This window comes from Balaenoptera ricei, chromosome 14, assembly GCF_028023285.1.
Source record: "Balaenoptera ricei isolate mBalRic1 chromosome 14, mBalRic1.hap2, whole genome shotgun sequence".
Classification (NCBI taxonomy): Eukaryota; Metazoa; Chordata; class Mammalia; order Artiodactyla; family Balaenopteridae; genus Balaenoptera; species Balaenoptera ricei.
The window spans coordinates 70029669-70051787 of NC_082652.1; the positions used below are offsets into that span (position 1 = coordinate 70029669).

Below are 22119 nucleotides of genomic sequence, written 5' to 3' on the forward strand. Positions count from 1 at the left end.
GTATACCCTCATGTAACTAATTATACCAGACTGTTATCTTCGTCGACAATTTATTTTTTATTATAATGAACACAACTGATGTTTCATGTCTACAGAGAGTAAACCTGACTTGGTGGTGAGGGCAAAGTATAAAAGAAAAAGCATCAAGATGGATGTTGTTTTATCATCAAAGGCTCCCACTTCTGAGCCTAGTTCTGGCCCCGGGGGTGACACAGGGCAAGGTTGTCACTCATCCATCAGACACTTCCTGATGCGCTGCTCTGTACCAGGAGTCTTGCCAGGGGCTAGAGGATGCAAAATGAACAAGACTCAAGGTAGCTGCCCACAGAGAGGGCCCAGCCTAGCAGGGGTGAGGAACACGTGGGTAACAGTGAGAAAACAGGTAAGGGCCATAGCAGGTTTCCGTAAAGCAGGGTTTCTCAGCCTTGGCGCTACGGCCCTGCCCCCTGGCAGACGCTCGGCTACCTCACCCGCTTGCTCAGCCTAGACCAGAGGCCTCAGCAGGACCCAGGGGCCACGTTCCAGGCTGTCACATCATCAGTACCCGGCCCGACGCGGGCACCTAACGCTTGTTGAACGAATGAATTGCCCTGCAGATCCAGTTAAGGAACCTAAGCTTTCCTCATGCAAAAATCAGGACTCCTTTAAAGGGTTTTGTTTTTTGTTTTTTGTTTTTTTAAATGTGTTTATAGTTGACTAAAACATCTAGAAGACATGAGCTTGTTTAATCAAATAATTCAATTCGGCTCAGGAGGCACATACACCACAGGAAAAAAGCACTCTTTAAATTCATCTAATTTGCTGTTATTGGACACAGTTCACCACCCAATGACCTCACGTCTGCCTTTAAATTAGCTTGGCAAATACTCAAAATAGCTTTCCCTTTTCTAGGTGTACAAGTCAAGTCAAACTGAAAACAACCAACAGAAGAAACCACGTGGTGTGAACCTCTACCAAAAAAAGCCCACCCAGGGTGCAGCCAGAGTGAAGCTCCACCTGGTGCCGCAGTCAGGAGGGCAGGACTCCAGTCCCCCTCGGAGACGCAAGACTGCAACCTCTGAACCAGTGGACCCCGGTGGGTGGCTGTTCAGATCAGGCTGTGAAGTAACCAGACCCTCCATGGAGCTAGGACTTCAATTCCCTAAACCACCTTCTGTGTACACGGGCAGCTCACAGCGCAGGTGGGCACCTGAGACGCCTTCCAGGGTCACTCACAGCGCTCACCACTGGCCTCTGAGCACCCTACAGGCAGGCAGTGTCCCTCTGAAGCGGAGCGCGTCATCTGCCCAGTAGAGGGCGCATGCCACCACCACGAGGCTGGACCTGAAACCTCCGTTCCTCTGAATGCAGGCGAAGATCATGAAGCTTCAATGCAACCACCTGTGATCTAAAATCTCAGCCAAGACTCCAGCTGGCGGGGCGGCCACGGTCATGAGCGTGTACCCACTAAAGTCTTCTGTTGTGTGGGCGCCTCATTTCTTTCCTCCGTCTCCCTCCAAGGCTTTGCTTCCAAAAGACAGGCCTCTGATGAACTCAGCTTTGTTATTCTAAGCCGTTCATCAAAGTGGCATTGGGGAGCTTTGCTTTTCTTCCTGCCTGAGCACTTCTGGAGGGAGGCGCACAGCAGGAGGGATGGGCCCCATCTCAGCTCCACATCCCAGGGTGGGGCAGAGAGTGCTCCCCCAATCACACTTCCCCAGGTGCTGGCCATCCCCAGTCTCCCCAACCAGCTAGCCTACGGAGAGTTTGTTGGCCGACGTGGTGGGTGACAAACTTCTGCAGCCAAATGGCCTTCCTCTTGTTGTCAGGGACGCAGTCTGCAGGGGGAGCCGCTAACAACACAGAACAAGGCAGGTGTGTCCTCTCAGCGTGATAAATAACACCCGCGCCAGCTGTGGGGACTCATTAAACACCATTCAGCAGCTCCGTTTTTTTTTTGGCGGAGGGGTCTTCTAACTCTTGCAAGGCAACATTTTTGGGAGTGTTTCTTACCTCTAAAAGGTGATTGGCGACAGATCATGAGAACCAACACTGGTGTAAATCAGGCTAGTTTAGTCCCTGGTAAGTTAAATGAAACAAATGCCTCAGCTAAGTAACTGCCTTTACTAGTGATAATGTTTGGGGATACAAATGTAGCTCTGGGCTTTTGGTTTTGTTTTGACTTATTTTTTCAAGTTGGGTTTTTGCACTGTAAAAAGAGCCAAATGCAAGTCTTCTAGTAGAAAACCACAGCTGGCTGTGGCCCTGAGCAGACCGGGTCCAGCTCGTAACCACTAGGCCACCCTGCATCCTGACAGGTCAGAAGGCTGACATATGAAGGACAGCGATGTCGATAGCCTGGAGCAGGCCTCAAATGCCTGGTTCCGACAGCACAGTTACAGGAAGGCGTTCGGGGCGGGAGGGACCTGGTGTGTGCCGCAGGGACCAAGGGCATCAGACAGACTTGCTCAGCTCTCCGGAGGGTTCACGGCCAATGCTGCCTTCAAGGTCAGAAGATCCTTCCTGATCTGACCTCACCACCTTCCTACCCTTCTCCTTGCTCTCTCCACCTCAGCCCGATGGCCTCCTTGTTGGTCCTTGAACCCACCCAGCCTACTCCCACCTCAGGGCTGATGTACCTGCTGTTACATTTGTCACCTGTTCCCTAGAAGTCCCCATGGCTCACTCCTCACCTCACTCAGGTATCTTCTCAGAGGGAGTCTGAATGAAACACACCTCCCCTGGCCCCAAAGTTTCCCCTCTATCCCTGTACTCTGCTTTATTTCTCTTTATTGCACATAAGGGATAATTTGTATTTGATTCCCATCTGTGTATTCTCCAATAACCCCCAAATATTTACGCTCCCTAAGAATGAGAAGGACTTTTAAAATTGCTTACTTTTGCACCAGTGTGCAGAACAGTGTCTAACAAATACACTCAATAAATAACTACTGAATAAACGAAGGGCTGTGAGCTTCCATGATTTCTGCAGTGAGATAATGTCCTGCCATGAGACAGCATGGGGTCCTCTTTCTAACAACCATCAGCCTCCTTATGAACCATGAAGCCTGCTGATAGCACAACTCTGAGTCTTAACGGGCCAAAGAAGTCCTGTTCTGTATCTTTCGGGGGGAATACTCAAAACATTCCACTGTGAGAACCCCCCTACCCCCAAAGGCAGATCTTTTTACTTCTATTTGGAAAAACACAAAACCTTTACATTGGAACTATCCAAGGTAACTATCCGCTAGTGGTTCGGTGGCTGATGACACAATACAACACAGAACCCCAACTGCACCAGCCTGAACTCTCAAGGTCTGCAGGGCTCACAAGTGTCAAGGACCCTCGCTCAGAGCCAGGGACCTAGCTGTGGGCTGCTCCTTCTCACCCACCCACAGCCCTGCTCCGAGCCAGGCCGTGCTGGCCTCACCAGCAGAGCAGATTCTGGATAATGAGCCATTGCCTCTGTGTCAAGGGCAGCCCTGGGACTCATGTCTCTTTCATCAGGGATAGGAAACAGCACAGCTGCACAAGTCCGTCAGCGCAGGGATCACTGATAGCTTTAAGAAGGAACAAAATACACATCCCACAGCTAAAAGGAAAGGAGGCTCCAGGCCGAGGTTCAGACCACTCTGGGGAGAGGCCCCAACAAGGACACCTTTAATAGAACGACTGTCAGCTAACTTCTGCAGCTGATGGGGGTGGGTCATGCCCAGGCTCTGCCCCCAGGGAGGCCTGGCCTCCCACAGTCCAAGGCAGCATGGCCATGTGGCCTGACAATGAGAATGCTGTCAGAAGCGGGGGGGCCCCAAGTTTACCAGGATGCCAGTTCCAATACAACATTTGCTGACAGAAATATCAAATCCATTAATTCAACATCTACCAGCAGCCAGCTCCCTCCCTGCTTCGCCCGTCTCATCAATCTTGTTCAGCAAGGAGCAGGCTGCTGGACGAGCCAGAGAAGAAACCAACTGTCTGATTATTCAGCGTTTGTTAAGACTGGACATGGTACCTTTGATAAATATTAAACCCTGACTAGGCAGAGAAGAACCAGAGGGGGAAAAAGCCAGCCCCTACCTGCCCTACCCCGCAGCCGCCAGAATAAACGTTTGGAAGACCTTAGAGAAAGAGAAAAATTTGCTTCCACTTTTTCTCCTCCTGGAAAAAGATGGACATCGCACTTAATCATTTTACACCAGTTTCTTAAGTTACCAGCTTGGGACTTGCTTATATTTGGAGTCAGGGAAGGTGCTTTTCTCGTTCTGCCTCTGTGCCTGCTATTCCCTTTTTGGCAGTGTCCTTGAATTTTTCTTTTTTCTTGCCAGGACCAAGCTCTCATTGTATTGATATTTAAGACCCAGGTCCAGACTTCAATAGTAACAATTTTTCCAAAGGAGAGGAGGAGGCAGCCCGCTTCCTTATTTGGCTCACGGGATATTATAAACCCTTAGGCTCCCTGGATGGAGACGTCGATACTTTAAAAGTACTCTGAGTCCCCAAATCACAGTGCCCCAGGGGAAGCAGAGAAGGAGCCTGGGGAGGCCATGAGTCAAGTGCCCTCTGTGGAGGCGGAGACCGCAGACCCGGGTTTTGTGATCTGCTGGGTTAACAGACTGCCCAGCGTCTCATGGGACCAGCACCCATGTGCAGGGAACCTGCTTTTCTTTTTCTCCCAGGGTCACCAATCTCAAGAGTTTCCAGTTCTAATCTTGGCCTCTTCTCTCTGCCTGTCACCATCTTGTCTTTTATTCACATACAAGGGTTATTGTCTGTCTGTTAGCAAGGATCCATAAACCACAAGTTTGGAATTCCATGCTTTATAGGTTACAGGTTTGTAGCTACATTGTAACGGGAGTTTCCTTAAGCACGTGCTTTACCCCGAAGAATGAAGTCCACTCCAGGCATGGTGGGTGAGCCGTCAGGTTTATCTGGGCAACATGCTGCAGGGTGGCCTCTTCTGTGCCAGGCTGCCTGCACCAGTAAGTCCTATGTCTCAATCCCCGTGTGGATCCCCCTTCTGACTCTGGGAAACCCCCTGGGATCTGGGGAAAGCAGTGGCTGACGGTGGGGAAGTTCTGCCCAGGACAGGAAATGACGTGGATGGCAGCCCGCCTATTTCCCGGTTGTGCCTGAGGGCTCAGCCCAGGAGAAGGTAACTGGGCACAGGAAGAGAGAGGCACTACGGAGCAGGGCTGAGGGAGGTTCTTTTTCCTTCTAGAAACCATCAAATACCACCTCATGGAGCTGACTAGTTGCAAGTAGAAGGGGCCTAAAAAATGATCTAAACCAACCTTTCTTCTTCTTCTTTTCTTTTTTTTTTAAACAGATGAGGGAACTAAGGCCAGTGAGATTTCCTGCATGCACTTGGTAATGGCAAAGCAGGGATGAGAATCTGGAAACTCCTGTGTCTACCTCAGGATGCTTTCTGTGGCAGCATTCAGCTTGCCCCAGTTTTTAAACACTGAAAATTATTATTTCAATGTTAGGAACACTGAGTCCTTCCCTCTTAGATTCTCAACCCATCGTGACTCTCCAGTGATGGACAGGAACTAAATAAGTGGGCAGTGTGCCATCTTCCCTGTGGCCTGTGGGGTGCCATAAAGATGGGGGAGAGAAGCGGCGTCCTGAGACCGTGGAAGGCTCCGCAGGGGCACGTGGGACTTCCCTGGTTTGAACAGCTATCTCGGCAGTGGAGAAGGGAATCTCTGTATCCTGACATTTGAGATGGGGGAGTGGGGTCCAATCCCATTTTATGGGGTGGAAAGTAAACCTACAGAGCACACCAACCAGAGGAGATTAGTCAGGCTGAAACTATCAACACTTAAACTTAAGGCAAATTCCCCAAAGCACTATGATTATGGGTAGGGATGCCTAGAGGTTGCCCCTAATCCCTGCAGGCAACGTTAAGAAGAAAGGCCACTACCTCTGTACCATCTCTCCTGCCAACAGGAACGCGGACTGCAGAGCGGACTCTGGCTAATTCTAGACTATAAGGAACATGCCCAAAGGCACACGTGTGTAACCTTTCAGGGGATGCCATCACGTCCGGGTAATGGCAGAAACTCAATCAACACTTGTCAGGTGAATGGACACGTGCTTGTGTGGGTTCCCCCAAAGCAGTGGCACTTTACATCTAAACGCAGAGGGATGGTCAGTCTTGGGCACAAGCCCCAGGAAAGTCCATGGCAGTGTAACAGCTGGAAGAAGAAGCCACCTCGGGGGGGTGCTCCGTTAGCCAACCACCACCCAGTTGCCCCTCTGGCCCCGACGTACCTTTCTCAGCTCATCCTTCTCCCGGGTGTGGGCGTCCTCCAGGACCTTACGCTCCGAGTGGGCCCTCTGCAGTTCTGTCCGCAGGCTCTCGACCTCCTCCTGCAGCTGCGGGCTGCTGTCCTCACCCTGGCTCTGCTGGTAGCCGGCCAGCTCCTCCTTCAGCTTCTCTACCTCCGTGGCGTGTGTGGAGGTGATGGCTGACAGCTGCTCCGACAGCATCTTGAACTCTTTGTTCTGTGAGAGCACCAGCAAACAGGGAGAGAGGAAAAAGAGGTGGAGAGCAAGGTTAGTGGGACAGGAACAAACATGAAGGCAATTAAAAAAGGGACTTCCAAGGTGGAATTAAACCTCACAATCACCGAACGCTTGAGTGCTTTCTTGGCATCTCCCTAACAAAACTCTATTGTGAACCTAGGAGAAATATAGGAAAAGAAAAAACACCAATACTGACATTCAAGGAGTGTTTAGGAGCAGTGACAGAGCTGGAAGCTGGTTGACAGTGGTTAGCCTTCTGTGTCCGGCCGGAGAGATCTTACGCCCAGTTTTTAAGTTGCAGGAACATGTTTTTGGCTTCTTGGAACTGCAGCCTTTGCTTTTCAGGATTCCCTGCTCTTTCACGCTGGGCCCTCCTGTCCTTGGACTCACTGGCACAAAGAGCTGCAACCTAATCGCTGCCTCTGAGACAAAGGACCTCTTCAGCATCCCCCCTTCCAAGGAGGTCCTCCATGGGGCCTAGGGATCCCTCCCACCACCTGTCAGCTTATCCTGTAAGACTCTGACTCCAGAAACTGATGCCCTGGCAGAACCTGTCCCTGCTGACGAGGTACCCAATCATGTACCCACTCAAGCAATAGGTAAGTGAGAAGCATTCCCCCAGGTGCCTGGCAGAGGTACGGAGGGGGACTGGGAGGCAGACTGCGGATGAGCTCACACAGAGGAAGCCCTGAGGACCCAGGGCCAGTGTCAAGCGCCAGTGTAAACATGGGCAGAAAGTGGTGCTGCAGTTGAGCATATCAGCTCAAAGTGGTCAGCAGGGAAAGTGGAGTGGAAGAAGTAGGGTTCTTCCAATAACCAAGCAAGCAAGCGACAGTCACTGATAATTCTTCATTGCTATTCTATGCAGGAGCTCCAAGTAGAACAGAGCTATTGGCTAAACTACCAACAAGCTGGGGCATCAGGAACCCATGACTAATTCACACCAGCAATGAAGCTTCATGCAAAGCAGCGAGGAGCAGCAAAAGAACAGCTGTTGGACCCAGTACAACACCATGAACGCCATGGGACCTTAAGGCTGAGACCCATTGTTGGTGTCCAAGGGGTACATTTCCCTCATTGATACAGCACAAAAAGATCCTCCCACAGTCTGCGGAAACCTCCCAGTTATTACCTGACATGCCCTTATGTCTGGTCTGGCAGTCAGCTTTGCTCTAAGTAATTACAAATAAGAAATCCAATTAGGTAGCATCTGTTTAAAAAACCCAGTGCCATCTGCACTGCCCACCCAGGTCTGGGTCTCCCAGGAGGCTGAAGAGTCTCTGCACAAGGGGAGTGGGGTTCAGGGAGGGAACACGTGTTGGACTAGCCACCTGGACTTTGTTCTGCTCTGGGCGGGAAGTGAGCTTCCTCCAGGTGCTGTAGCCTGGGTCAGATCCCCGGGAAAGTGGGAAGGAGGACCAAGCTGTGGAGGCCTCTAAATGGAGCAGGTGTGGGGTGTGGAGAGGCACACAACGTGATGGTGACATCTGCTATGGGCAGTGATGACACCCCAGGACCCTCATGCAAAGATAACATGTCTAGGAGGTCAGCTCTTTGCTTTCATTGACACGCACGCTGAGGTGAGGCTCTGGGAAGTTGGGGAGTTAAGAGGCTGGACCCAGACAGACCTGTGCTCAGACCGCAGCTCCATCCTGATCAGCTGCGAACATGTGGTCAGGTCATTCCACCTCCCTGTGCCTGGCTTCCTCATGTGTGAAACAGGGATAATTGTAACTCCTTCCTCATAGGGTTTTATCAAGGCTCAGGGAGATTAAGGGCTTCCCTGGGGCCCAGCACCCAGTTAGTGCCTGATAAAGGGCAGCTTCTTCATCATTCAGTTCTCTAGGGACCCCTTGGGAGAGATGCTCCGAACTCTTTGCCGGCCGCCTGGCGTGTGGGTGGGAGATCCCTAACAGCTGCACATTTCCTGTTCCGGAGGCATGGTTTTAGAAAGGAGGACCCCAGAAGGGCCCAGCAGTTTCCTGCCTCGTCCTCACGCCATGGAACCCATGGCCGCGCCGCCAAGCCTGGCACAGGGAGTGGTGAGGGGCACTTGCTCCCTCATAGACCCCGGAAACCCTCCCTGTGATGGCAGGCCAGGCTCCCTGGAGCTGCCTTTGTCAGTGTGACCCGAGACCTGGCCAGCTCCGTCCTCCAGCGAGGGCCTTTTCCTGACAGCAGGGGGCTGGGGATTTCCACATGGACCCCTGTGCTCCTCGAGCTCCTCAGACATCCCGAGAGGATGCTTACTCAGCACCCACTGCTCAAGGGCACTGTACCACATGATTCACATCTATTAACTCGTTCTCTCCTCACAAAAATCCTGTGTAGCAAGGCTGATTAATATCTCCATTTCACAGCTGAGAAAACTGAGGCACAGAAGGACATAAAGCTGTGACTTGTCACATACGATTTTTCAAATGTACATGGATGAAAAATAAAATATTAACTAACGTTTACTGAGTGCATACTAAGTACACTGAATCTAACTGATTTAAAAGGTTACTGACTTGTAAATAAGTTCATCTGTACCTTTTTTTTTTTTTTTTTAGATTCCACATGTAAGTGATATCATATGATATTTATCTTAGAAATAGAGTCACAGATGTAGAAAACAAACTTATGTCTACCAGGGGGCAAAGAGGGGAAGGATAAATTGGGAGATTGGGATTGACACATACACTCTACTGTATATAAAATAGATAACTAATAAGAACTACTGTATAGCACAGGGAACTCTACTCGATACTCTGTAATGACCTATGTGGGAAAAGAATCTAAAAAAGAGTGGATATGTATAACTTACCCACTTTACTGTATATCTGAACTAACACAACATTGTAACTCAACTATACTCCAATAAAAATTTTTTTAAAATAGGAAAAAAAAAGAATCTTAATATGTTGTAAAATAAATAAATAAATAAATAAATAGAGGTTACTGACTGAATCCATACATTTGCATCATATTTTCATATATCAAATAAAGTATCTTTAAATATATCCTTATACTCATAAAGGTCTAAGGAACTTGATCCTCATTGTAAAAAATACTGTTAGCTCAACTGGCCTTCTCACTCTACACGTTGTGCTTGAATAAAGCCAGATTGATAGAGAACCAAGTTCATAGGTTACATCATTTTGGCTGAAAAATGTCACACGACAGGCCTACACCAGGAACACTGCAAGAAATCATCCCAGCAACTGTCACTGAACTTACTGCTGAAGGATATTGTGAAGGATGTGGTTTATTACATCATAGATTCTGAAAACCCTCAGGAAAACTGTCTCAGCACCACGGACAGCTCCAAACCCTCCTAAACTCTTTCAACAGCTCTCAAGGGATCCTGTTCCCTTCTTTCTGTTTGCTTGGGAGCTTCGTGCTAATTTTGCATCTTGTCTCTTTAGTTGGGTGCGCAAAACCTTAAACAGGAATTTTGGGCACTAACCTTACCATGGTTTTATCTTTCAGTTTCCTCCTTTGCTGACTTCTTGGCAGTGCGGATACTTTTTTAAAAAAGCTCCCCCTGGTGATTCTTCATTGCAGTGTGGACTTGGGAACCACTTTATTAGCCACTTTACGGCATCAGTGAATTTTTGAGCTAGAAGTTAGAGATCTTAGGCCAATTGTCTCTGAGGAACTCAAGGCCTAATCAGAGATTCGGCCATAACCCCAAACTGTCAGCTCTGGTTGCAAGTATAACTGAGACAGAACTCAAACCTCCATCCAGCTGGGACTCTGTCCACTATACCTCATGCTGCTCTGACAAATACTTTGGGATGCCTTCACCTATGCTGTTCCTGGCACACGTGTATCCTTTCCTCCTGGCTAAGAGCCTTGTGTGTCAGGGGAGCAGCTGCCTGAGTTGTCTCCAGCCATACAGAAAGAACAGAAACCCATTCACTTACAAAGGCTAGCCCTGCCTGCTAAGAGACTGCAGTAAAACAAGTCCTGGTGCCACGGATTATGCTGATGACTCCTCTCACGACACAGCACCAGGCATGTTCTTGACACTGGGTCACATACCCCACTGTGCAAGGACGACGCTGTCTATGAGAATGAACCCCAAACAAAGCTAAGGGTCTTCCTTGTTCTGAGGAATTCTCACATGTCTGAAGAATCCCCTAATATGCAGATATCCTAAAATTTGGTTGGAGGCAGCAGAACGTTCTTTGGAACCAAACTGCCAAGTTTCAATCCTAGCCATGCTACTTACTAGCTGTGTGGCCTTGCGGGCTACTTAACCTCTCTGTGCCTGTTTAAAACGGGAATAATGTTAAATCTCATAGGGTTGCGGTAAGGATCTAATGAGTTAACACATGAGAACAGTGCCTAGCACAGAGTCAGGCAACATGGGGAGGGACACAAGAAAGCAAGATCTAACCCACCCCTCCTGCCTCTTCTCCTTACCCTCTGCACACAGGGTAACACCCGCCACTACTCACAGATGTTTGCCAAGCAGGAAGCTGAAGGCAAAAAGCTCTTTTAAAAATAGGCCTTTTAAATCTCCTTCTCTTTGATGTTCCAGCACATGGAGTATAAAATACCAGATTTATTCTTAACCTCTCAAGTCAACTTGAGAAATCAGCAATGCCAGTGCAGGGCGCTATCGCTGGAACCCAGGGCCGAGGCGGCCGGGCAGTACATGGGGCTCCTGGCAGGGTGCAGCAGTGCCAACAAAATCTGCTCGTCCCTCTGACTATACCTTGTCAGAAGGTTAACTGGCACAATTTGGCTATGCAAATGTCTTTCCTGGCCAGTCATCAATAGCCATAATAATAATAATAATAATAATAATAATAATAATAATGGCAATGATAATTATAATACAACCCTAGGTCCTCCTTGTGATTGTGTTTTCCAAATGGCTGATCCCAGAGTCCAGAGCTTTTCCTACCCACTCCTGATGCTCTGGGTAGATATGTCTTCCTCCCTGACCTGACCTATCACGGTGGGCCAACCAGGGCCAGGTATGTATTGAGTGTCCTCCACCCTGCACTGAGCTTTCTGTCTTGCTTCCCCACTAGGGGGCCAAGCCAAATAAGACACCTGTAGAACTCACACAGAGACACACCCAGGGTGACAATTTCTTCTCCAGAAGCCATCTTTTGCAAGAACAGAAAGGCGGGAACATTTAACCACTTCTGGGCTCCTGTTTAGGGCAGCTGGTTTAGGTGTAAAATGGCTCATTTATTTTCTTGCCCTACTGGGACCATGAGAAGCTTAAAAAAGTGCCTAGCATAGAATAGGTACAATAAAACCAGTGACTGCCAAAGCACTGCCTGGTGGCCCAACTCCAACTCTCTTCCTCCACATCCCATACCACATGCCTTCAGCATGTTTTCCCCCCTTCCTTTCCTCCATCTTCTTCTTTCCTTTCTCAGGAGGCACCTGAAATGCTCCAGGGCATTGCATTGCAAGAGCCTGGTCCTGAGGCCATTAATACCCTACACGAGCAAGGTACCAGTGAGCCTGCTTTCAACTCTGGAAACCCATCTTAGCCACGACACAGGAAAGGACCGACACTTTCATGACATTTGGGGTTAAAAAGACCAGCATCACCCTCGTTATGGCTGTGGGATCAGAAGACCTGGGCTGGAGTGCTGGTTCTGGAACTTTCTACTTCTGTGACCTTGGCCAATTGCTGGATGCCCCCGATCCACAAGTTGCTTACCTGTGAAATGGCCTCACGAAGTCTTGCGGGGATCGAATGAGAGCTCCCTGGGGAAGCCATGGGTCTCTCTCAAACATGCCCGTGGAGTCTCCCCACAGCCCCACCCCCTGGGTGGGAGCTCGAGACACCAACCTGGTCGTCGATCTTCCGCTGCAGCTGGACCACCTTGTTCTCCATGCCCACGTTGAGGCGTTTCAGGTGCTCTGCTGAGCGGGCCTCAATCTTGAGGGCCTTCAGCTCCTGCTTGGCCTTGAGCCTCCGGAAGCCGCACTGGATGACAATGGCCGCAGCCCGAAGCCGCTGGAAGCACCTGCGAGCCACCCAGCTCCGCACGTGCTTCTGGATGATGGTGGCCTTGTGCTCCCTGAGGACCTAGCAGGGGACAAGCACACACCTGGTGGGTTTGCACTGCAGTCCGGGAGCAAGGGGCTCACGTACTGCTCTGGGGAGAGAGCCAAGGTCAGCGAGAGACAGCTTCCCTATGATTTAGGGCTTTGGTGGCCATTTATTTTACGAACAAGTTGTAACTAGGTTTGGCAGCCTGTGTACCTACAGGAAATCAGCTGGCAAACTCTCCTTTCTAGTTTTTTTGTTTTGTTTTTTAACTTTTTATTGGTTAGGAAACCACAGTCTAAAAACCTCAAAGTTGGAGGGGCTTAAAGATTATCCAGCTGATAGCCCCCCATTCAACAGATGTGGATCCCCTCCTGGTGACGGTGAGCGGGAGAGATGAAGTGACACTGTCGAGTGAGATTGCTGAGTGGGTTAAATGGCTTACAATTACAAACTTGGCTTGCAATTCACTGTTTTTGTTTTTTTCCTATCCAGTTAAAAAACTGCTCAGAAAATTAAAGCATCATCAGTGTTCTCACTCTAATGCCCTGCAAATAAATATTTGTGGAATGAATAAATAAACATGTTGAAAGACTAACATGCCCAGTATCACAGCTCTGAGATGAGCTGGGTTCAAACCCTAGTGCCTCCGAAATGCCACCTGTCCCATCCATGGTGACACCACACAGATGTCACCAATCTCCCAGGAATATTCACAGAAGCTTTTCCCACTGGCCCGGGCGTGCTCCATCTGGTGCCTAACCACATCTGCTTTTTCATTATCAATGTAACGCTTTATAGTTTTATTACTTAGAAAATCACACCTTCTCTGATCATAGATGAGGTAGATGTTCATTTTAGGAAAACAAAAGACCATTTTAGACATTTCGTTCCAATCCATCTTGCATCTTAGCATTGAGCTTCAGTTGTGCGGGGGTGATTTGGTGGATGGGGTGTGTCCTGACTTGGGGCTACCTAACTGGGTCTTTCAGCTTCATTGGATAATGGCCTGGCAGGGAGGAGGTCAGGGTCCTTCTCCTGACCTCACCTCACTGGGCTTCAGGCTGCTCATCAGTTAAAGGAAGGAGCTAGCCTGATGACTCCCAATATTGCCCCCTGCTCTCAAGTCTGTGTGAGCCCCAGATAGGTCACCAGGCTCTGCCATGGGCTGACCGAGTGCCCTTGGGCAGGTGAGTCAGCTGCTCCAAGCATCTCACAGCTGTCGAAGGGGTACAAAGATACGCACCCTTCCTACCTGTGATACTTAATATGTGTCAACTTGACTGGCCACGGGATGCTCAGGTTAAAGACTGTTTCCGGGTGTGTCTGTGAGGATGTTTCCAGAGAGAGAAGTATTTGAGCCGGTGGGCTCAGTGAAGAGGACTGCCCTCCCCTGTGTCTGTGAGGATGTTTCCAGAGAGAGAAGTATTTGAGCCGGTGGGCTCAGTGAAGAGGACTGCCCTCCCCTGTGTAGTGGGCATCATGCCATCCACGGTGGGACTAAACAGAACAAAAGGTGGAGGAAGGAGGAATTCGCCTTCTTCCTGCCTCACTGCTGAGCTGGGACATTTCGTCTCATCTTCTCCTGCCCTCAGACTGGATGTGTACCATCAGCTCCCCTGTCCTGAGGCCTTCAGACTCGGGCTGAATTACACCCCTGGCTTTCCTGGGTCTCCAGCTTGTAGACAGCAGATGGGAGGATTGCTCAGCCTCCATGACTGCATGAGCCACTTCCTCATAATAAATACACACACACACACACACACACAGATACACGCATCTCCTTTCAGTTCTGTCTCTCTGGAGAACTTCTGAGACACTATACCTCATGAGACTTTGGTTAGGATTCAGTGAGAGCAGAGTTGTGAAATTACTTAGAGAAAAGTTAGAAGCGCCCAATAAACATTTGTGTTGGTGCCAACCCATTTGCTGCTGCTTAGTTCTGAGTTCACAGCCCGAGCCCCGCAGGCTGACTACACACCTGGTGGTAGAGTCTCCGTACAAACATGCCCCGAGCGAAGGCCTGGATGACCACGGTGGCCCTGTGGACCCTCTGGTAGGCCTGGTGAGCCCTCCGCATGCGGTACTGCTTCTGGAGCACCACGGCCGCCCGGGTCCTCCGCAGATGCTCGGCCAGCCTGGGGAGAGAGAGAGTGGTGGGCCAGGCCGACGGAGGCCTCTGGGCCACTCGTGAATGCGAGCCCCTCCTCCCCGGCCCTGCCTGGACACCACAAGGGCAAGCCAACTCTCATCACCGTTACCGACTGTAGCAAGGTCTTGGGGACTTGAGGCTCAGCTCAGAACAGCAGAATTGGCTTCCTCCGTCTTGTGCAAAACGTCTTTCCACATATTTACAATTCAGTCTAAGTCTGATCAACTCTGATCCTCATCTGTCCACTCCCCCACCCGCAAGCCCCTCCTGCAACCTGGGCAGTCCTCAACGACATCACATGTTCACACCCCTGTCTGGTCCCTGGAGCTCACCGGGTGTGGAGAGGTCAGGAGCCGTGTCTCAAGCATCCTTGTACCCCTACATCTAGTACAGGGCCTGGCATAGTAGCACACGGTAAGTATTTGCTGAATGAATAAAACCTTCTCAGACCTGCAGCGACCCCTCTTTGTTTTCTCATCTCCCAGCCCGTTCTGCTGGAGATGCACTGCACATGGGCATCTACTTTCCTCTGTTTCATTTCCGCATTCTCCATCTCACCCCTCAAGACAGACATGAAGTCAGTCCAACACTTTTTACCCTCCTTCAGGGCTTTGTTTGGTATCAAGGCTCATAGCAAATGCTCAACTAGAGAGTCAGAATATTAAAAGCTAGAAAGGACCTTGGAAATCATCTAGCGCAGCTCCAGAGTGGGAGGTGACCCACTCAGCCCTGCTCTACCTGCTGAAATGAGTCCGATTCCCGGTCCAGCTCTCCCTGAGCAGTCTCTCTAGAATACAAACACCCTGCAGGGAGAATGCAGGCCAGCTTGCTGCCCAAGCAGAGCCCCCGGCACAAGGGTGCTCAGTGATGCCCTGACTGTGGATGATGACTTAGTGTTGATACTACTGACAACCTTCTCATTTCTGCAGCTTTTGTTCCAGAGACCATCTCTCAGCTCTTCACAGGTAAATTAATGGCGTTCATCATATCCAGTTCTGCTCGGATAAACAGCTAACAGCAAGGACAGGAGGGGGAGCTGGAGTAATCTTCTAACTTTATGGTACAAAGGGTGCCTGCTCTGGGCTTGTTTTATATATTCAAGCAGAGATGCCTGAGCAGCCACTTGTGAAACTCTGGCTTCCAAATGCAAGGCTTCCTGGCAATTACTGTCATTTCTCCAAGGAAATCCGGATCTGCAGAGGTCACTGATTTTGAACTAGGGCTGGGTCCAAAATCTGATGACCTGTGTAAAGGTCCGGGGGTGGGTCTCGTGGCGGGGTGTCCTCCACGCCCATCTCTCTGGAGATGCTTATACTGCTTTAGCGCTTCATCAACCCAGTGACATCACTGAGGAGGGGACGTTTAAAGTAGCTTCTTCTGCATGGTGTTGGGCTGGGTCAGGGCAGCCGACTGGCTTCAGGCTCTGCCCCTAGGTAGCTGCTTGCGGTCAGACAAGCCTCGCCCTCTCTGTGCTGGCTGAGTGCAACAACTCATAGAAGGGACCTCCCCGGGTCTTGCCAGCCCCATTTACCAAACTCCCAAGGGGTTTTGAAATTGGTGGTGTAAATCATGAAGCTGACTGTATGTGACCTGTGACAGAAAGGCTGAAATTGTCTCTTTTTCTAAAAGAAGACTGTTTTACTTAAGAGTTTAAGCAAAGGGCAAATGGAAGTTTTGTGGGAAAACCAGCCAGTGCTAGCCTAGGACGGGGACAGACTGGGGGAGGCAAGAGACCTGGGAACTAGACCTACACGCTCAGGTGAGAAGGGCAGGAGACAGAGGGGCCCAGCTGCTGGGGGAAAGCCGGATGCGGACAGGCGCCCAGCAGGAACCACTCTAACTACCGGGGCTGAGAGAGGCCAGCCAGCTCGGAGCCGGTCCCAGCCCCCTGCCCCTCCACCCTCACCGCCAATCTGCTACCTTAGACGTGCTCCGGCTCAGCTCACCTGCGGGCCAGGTGTCCTCGGCAGTACCTCTGCAGAGTTAAGGTAGCTGCCTTCAACCTGCGGTATTTCGCCTGCTGCAGCCAGCCCCGGACGGTTTTCTGGATCACGATGGTGGCTGCTCGGAACTTGTCAGCCCGAAGCTTCTCCAGGTAGGCCACCTGGCCTGCCCGGAAGAAGATCTTGGTGCGGCCAAACTGGAACTTGTCAGGATCCTTTACAAAGCAGGGAGGGGAGCTGGTTCACCATCCGTGAGGAGCAAGGGAAAGCACCCTACCACCCCAGGTCCTCTGACGCACAAGTCCCTTGCCAGGTCTCACATGCCCCTGCTCCTTAAACAAATGCTGAGAGTTAGTGTGTTAACAGACCCCGAGCCTGTCCCTACTACTGGTCAGACACTGAATGCAGCAGTGAAAAAGATCCCTGCCCGCCAGCAACTGACATCGCTGTGAGGGCAGCCGGACAAGCAAACAAGCACACGGTACATTTCAGGCAGTGCTGAAGATTACGAAGACAATAAACTGAGGGCTGGAGGACGGGATGGAGATGCTGAAATAGGCTAATCGAGGAAGGCATTTCTATGGAGGTGATATTTAAGCAAAGGCCTGAACGAAGTGAAAGGAGGCAGGTGTGGGAAACTACGAATATATTGCAAATAACCCCCAAATACATTTTATTTGGTTTCTAACTATGTTGTGAGGTTTTTTCAGACATATAATTACTATCTTTAATTACATCTATTCAGGTTAAAATTAATTGCCCTTCCTTGCGCTCACCCTGGTGGATAAGGGAAGATGACCCAGCCATGTGTATGTGGATGAGCCTGGGCTAGAATATTCGATAGGTAACTCACGATAACTGAGCATTCTTTGTAAATAAACTTCATCTGATTTTGCTCACTTGGCATGAAGACCATTAACAAGGAGGAGATAATGAGCCAAGGTCTAAGGAAAACACACACACAAGAATACATTTCATGTTGACAAAGGGCTCTGAAATAACGCCGAGTCACCGCTCTTCACGGCCAAGCCCTGGACGGCTAACAGGCACCTGGTTCCACGCACAGGAAAGCCAGGCTGCCTGGGCCGTGGCTGAGCTGGGACGCTGCACCTGGCTAGACCGTCACCGAGTGTCCCCTCCATGGTCGGGCTGCCGCTGAAGCTGGGAGGAGCGAGAGGCGAGGCCCAGGGTCTCAGACCCGCATCCGCTCGGGGCCCTCGGCTCACGCCGGGAGCAACAGGGGCTGGGCTGGGCGGGGAAGCTTTGAGGCGGCCGAGGCCTTGCCTGCATCGCTGCCCTGCTGGGGAGACTCCTCCTCAGTGAGGAGGGCTCCAGAAGCAAAAGGAGGGCGGCTCAGCCCTCACAGTCGGGGGACAAGCCTGGCTACTGGGCCTTTAGCAGAGCTAGGGCCTGGGGGGGCGCCTGCTGCATCTCAGGAACCACAGTACACAGGCTCCGTTTCCTGTTCTGGGAAAAACCACCAGGGAAAGGGCAGTCTGGTTCACAGAGCCACAACTGTTACACATGAGGATCTCTCTGAAGGTCCTGCCTGCTACAGCCATCACCACTGCCCTGATGGCTGCACGCCCCTTCCCCCAGGTGTCTTGAGAACTTCTACCCCGGGCCTGCTTTCTGTAACCCCTAGAACTGACTATACTCTTCACATACCAGAGGCTATCTTTTGAGAACCTTTCTCCAGTAATCAGAGACTGAGGGAGTAGAAAGGAATCTTAGCAATCTACCCCAAGCCACTGCTTTTATTCTACAGATGCCTAGAATGTTGAGGTGACTTGCCAAAGATCTCACCGAAAATATCAAAGAATAGAACCCAAGACCCAGGACTCCCAGGCCAGAGGTCTCTTACTACACCATGCCGCTTCTGTAGTACCATCTCCTTCTCACACTCCTCACATACATATTTCCTCATGCTCTCTGGGTCTCAGTAGATGCTTGTTAATATGCTCCTTCACTGTCAGGATGAAGGTTCAGGTTTGCATGACGGCCAATGATGTCTATAACCACACTAGATGACCATCCGTCCTGGAGGGCAGGGCCCACCTAGTACACTCTTTCAATAACCCTCACACTGACCACCCCAGGTTAGTACATAGGAAGAACTCAATACACATTTGTAGAGTTAAAGAAAAAAAAAATTCAGGCTAAAGTTGGAGGTGTTCCTACAGTCCTTGCAGGATGAGACTATCACTCGTGAGCAAGCTCATGATGCAGCCCCTGCCCCGTGGCTGCCTGCCAGTGAGTGTGGCTGGTAAGCGCCTACTGCCTGGCCTACACGCCACTTTCGTCACTGCTTCTCTCCTAATCACTCTGCTCTAAAACGTACTAAGCACGTTCCTGGAGAGGGCAGGGAGCTGGCATGTGCCATTTTAGGCTAACGTGTGGCTTTGCCAAGTCTCAGTTGCTTCAAGTCCCAAGTCACTTAGCATTGGTGACCAGAAGGTGTGGTCCCCAAAAAAGGGAAAAAATGAAAAAAAAAGGAAATACAAGGTCTCTAGGGAAGTCTTAAAGCACCGATCCTATACAGTGACATTAATTAATCAGTCAGACTCAGCGGGTGATGTGGTTTAGACTGTGGGGGCTCCTGAGTCGCCTTGGGCAATTTATATCAGCTGCCTGTGCCTCAGTTTTCCTCAGCTGTGAAATGGGCATCATGTTGTATCTTTCTCGTAAGGAAACGTTAGGATGAGATGAAGTGTGTGAAGCAGTTAGAAAAGTGTCTGACTCCTACTAAGTGCTTAATAACCGTGAGCCACTGGTGGTAGGTTTCATCAGGACAAGCTCATGTCATCCATGCAGCCACTTGCACAAACTCAGAGCTCCTGTGATGACCAGTAACTGTGCTAGGAACAAATGACAGTGGGACCCTTGCCATTTAGTTGTTCAGAGTCTGGTGAAATGAAAAACAAGCCCTTAACTACAATACAAGGGGAGAAACGCAAAAATGGAAGACAGAAGTTGAGAAGTGTTAGCCAGTGACTAACTCCGTCTGGGAGGCCAGGAACAGGCTTCAAAGACCAGAGAGCATTTTAGAGCTCGATCTAGAGGGAAAGTAAAACCTGGCCGGACAGGTAAAAGAGGGAAAAAGCACTTCAGGCAGAGGAAACAGCACGTATTCACATACTTTAGGGAATTCACTTGTTCACTCATTCCACAAATGTTTGGTGAGTTACTTCTGTGTGTCAGGCTCAGTGCTCATAACTAGGGGAGAGTGTCAATGCAAAGACCATCCTCTGAAAGAAAGGAGACCCATCTGGAGCACAGGACAGCATGGTATGGGCTCAGAGAGTGCTGGATTGAGGAAACCGGGAGGGCAGAGTTGGCATGGAAGCTGGGCATTAACAAGTCAGTGGCCTGAGCGTTATCAGGAGCAGGACGGGGCAGTGGCACTCGGTCCTGCTAGCTGGAGGGGAGCAGAGCGGGGGAAGCTGAGTCAGCCAGTCTGACCTGGGCCCCCTCCAGAGTACCCTCTGTTTGGGAAGCAGCAGTTCTGCTGGAAGCTTGGAGAAATCCAGGGAAGGCAGAGGAAGTGTGGAACTACAGTCCGGAGAAAGGAGAAGGTCAGCCCCATGGCAGAGTGGGCTACTTGTGAGCCTTGATTACATGAAGGGGCCAGCTCCTGGTACCAACAGAGAAGGAAGACTCCTGACGCTCCACGTCAACCAGAATCAGCTGACCTTGAACACATTTTTCTCACCCGTTGAAAGAGGACATGTTGAAATGTAAACACTGACAGATACACCACAGCAAAAACCTCAATTAACCAGAGTCCAAAGAACCAACTGCAGCCTTCAATTAATGAGATTGTCATCCTCTTACTCTCTATGGAATATTTAGCACAGTATTCTGCACTGTCTACAGCTACAGACTTGAGCTGCTAAGACAACACTGAGGGTAACTGTGTCATTTTCACAAAATAACGTATGACCTTAAAAGCTGATCATCTGGCAATGAGCTATACTCCAGATGAATAGATTTTCCTAGCAAAACAATACTTAGAAATGTAAAAATTTAGATGTAATTCTCTTACCTTCTTAAATGACGATTTTTGATATAATTTAGCCCTTTATTGAGACCATTAAGTACCATACTCTGCTGTAATCCCTGAATACTCTGGAACTAGGAAATATTCAAGGATCTGCCCCTCACTAAAGGCCCCCAAGAGCTCTGCTATAGTTCTCCAGTCCCAAGTGTCAGCTGTTGCGTTCAGATTGTTTCAAATGAAATGAAATCCACTGCCTTATTTAAAACAAGCATCTGGGGGTGGGCCTGAGGCCGGCTCTGCAGTGAGGAAGCTACCAGAAGCGCAGCTATTTTCCCCTCTGCTGGCTTCCGGGCTGTGCCCGGGCTCCAGATCAGAGCCCCTGGGTGTGTGCGCTGGTGCCAGCGGGCTGAGCTGTGGAGCCCCAGGCTTTGGGGAAGCCAGAGATCCCGGCCAGCAGCCTGTAGCCAGGGGCAGCCTCTTCATGAGCCCCAGCGTGCTGTAGAAACAATTTCATTTTCTATGTGAGCTGTGATGGGGGAAAGGCTAGAAAATTCTCCAGGCAGGTGAAGGGGCTTCTCCTTTACAGTTGCTGACGCAGGAAAATGGATGAATATCTCAGGAACAGTTTCAATACGAGGGATGAAGACCAAAAAGGCAGCTAACACCTCCTCCATCCCCCTATTCCCAGGGCACCGTGGCTTAGCCTCCCCTGGAGGCCAGCAGTCGGGGCCGTGCCCAGCTCACCTTAATGAGGCTCTCCAGCACAGACTTGCAGATGGCCTTTTTGTCTGTGTTGGTGAGCTCTTTCTTCTTGACCAGCACCCGATACCGGTTGTAGAAGTCATGGTAGGCCCACCTGGAGGGAAAACCAGTGCATCAGGGGACACATCCTGCCTCTCGGCCACACAAGGGCCATGGGTGATCTCAGACAGCACCCCATGGGGTCAATATGCTTGGCACAGAGCCCTTCTCAGAGCAGCAAAACACATTCCGGGGCATTCTGTTCTCCCTTGATGCCTTCTGAGAATTTCAGTGTCTAGTTAAGTTACAGAATCATGGCTGGAAGACTGAAAGAAAAAGAAAGCATTGGAGGCTCCCCTGGGAGGGCTGACCAGAGGCAGAACCACTCACAGGGGGTTTCTGCCCCAAAACGTGGAGCTCCACTCCACTGCTGCTGGAATGGGGAAGCCTTACCTGGAATGCAGCTTGAGTTTTCTTCTTATAAAACTAAAACTAATATAGCTCATTGAAAACTTTCTAATGCAGGAAAGCATACGTTAGCAAATAAAGAGAGGCCATATTCGAACCCCTGGAGATACACTGTTCACACATGTTGGTATAGTTTAGAAGGAGCCATTTTTCTCCCGCAAGTAGACTTTATGATTCCACACCACCCCCGCTGTTTATTAGAGTAATGCAGACCCACTGTAAAGAAAATGTCCATCAATGCACATGAAATAAAGAGCACTTATAATTTCACTACCTTTTAAGTAAGTGCTGTTCTGGTATA

At 50.0% G+C, this 22119-nt stretch overlaps 1 protein-coding gene across 4 annotated transcripts in view; it reads right to left on the bottom strand.

The window, feature by feature from the left end:
• The window catches only part of MYO5B (myosin VB), a 370856-nt gene that overhangs the window by 39427 nt on the left and 309310 nt on the right, over window positions 1-22119 (bottom strand). For all 4 annotated transcript variants that reach the window (XM_059894726.1, XM_059894725.1, XM_059894727.1 and 1 more), the window contains exons 18-22: window positions 21354-21465; window positions 16613-16824; window positions 14496-14652; window positions 12314-12553; window positions 6253-6486 (exon numbers count right to left, since the gene is read on the bottom strand). In XM_059894726.1, coding sequence (XP_059750709.1) covers window positions 6253-6486; window positions 12314-12553; window positions 14496-14652; window positions 16613-16824; window positions 21354-21465 — 955 coding nt within the window. The remainder of the gene's footprint in view (window positions 1-6252; window positions 6487-12313; window positions 12554-14495; window positions 14653-16612; window positions 16825-21353; window positions 21466-22119) is intronic.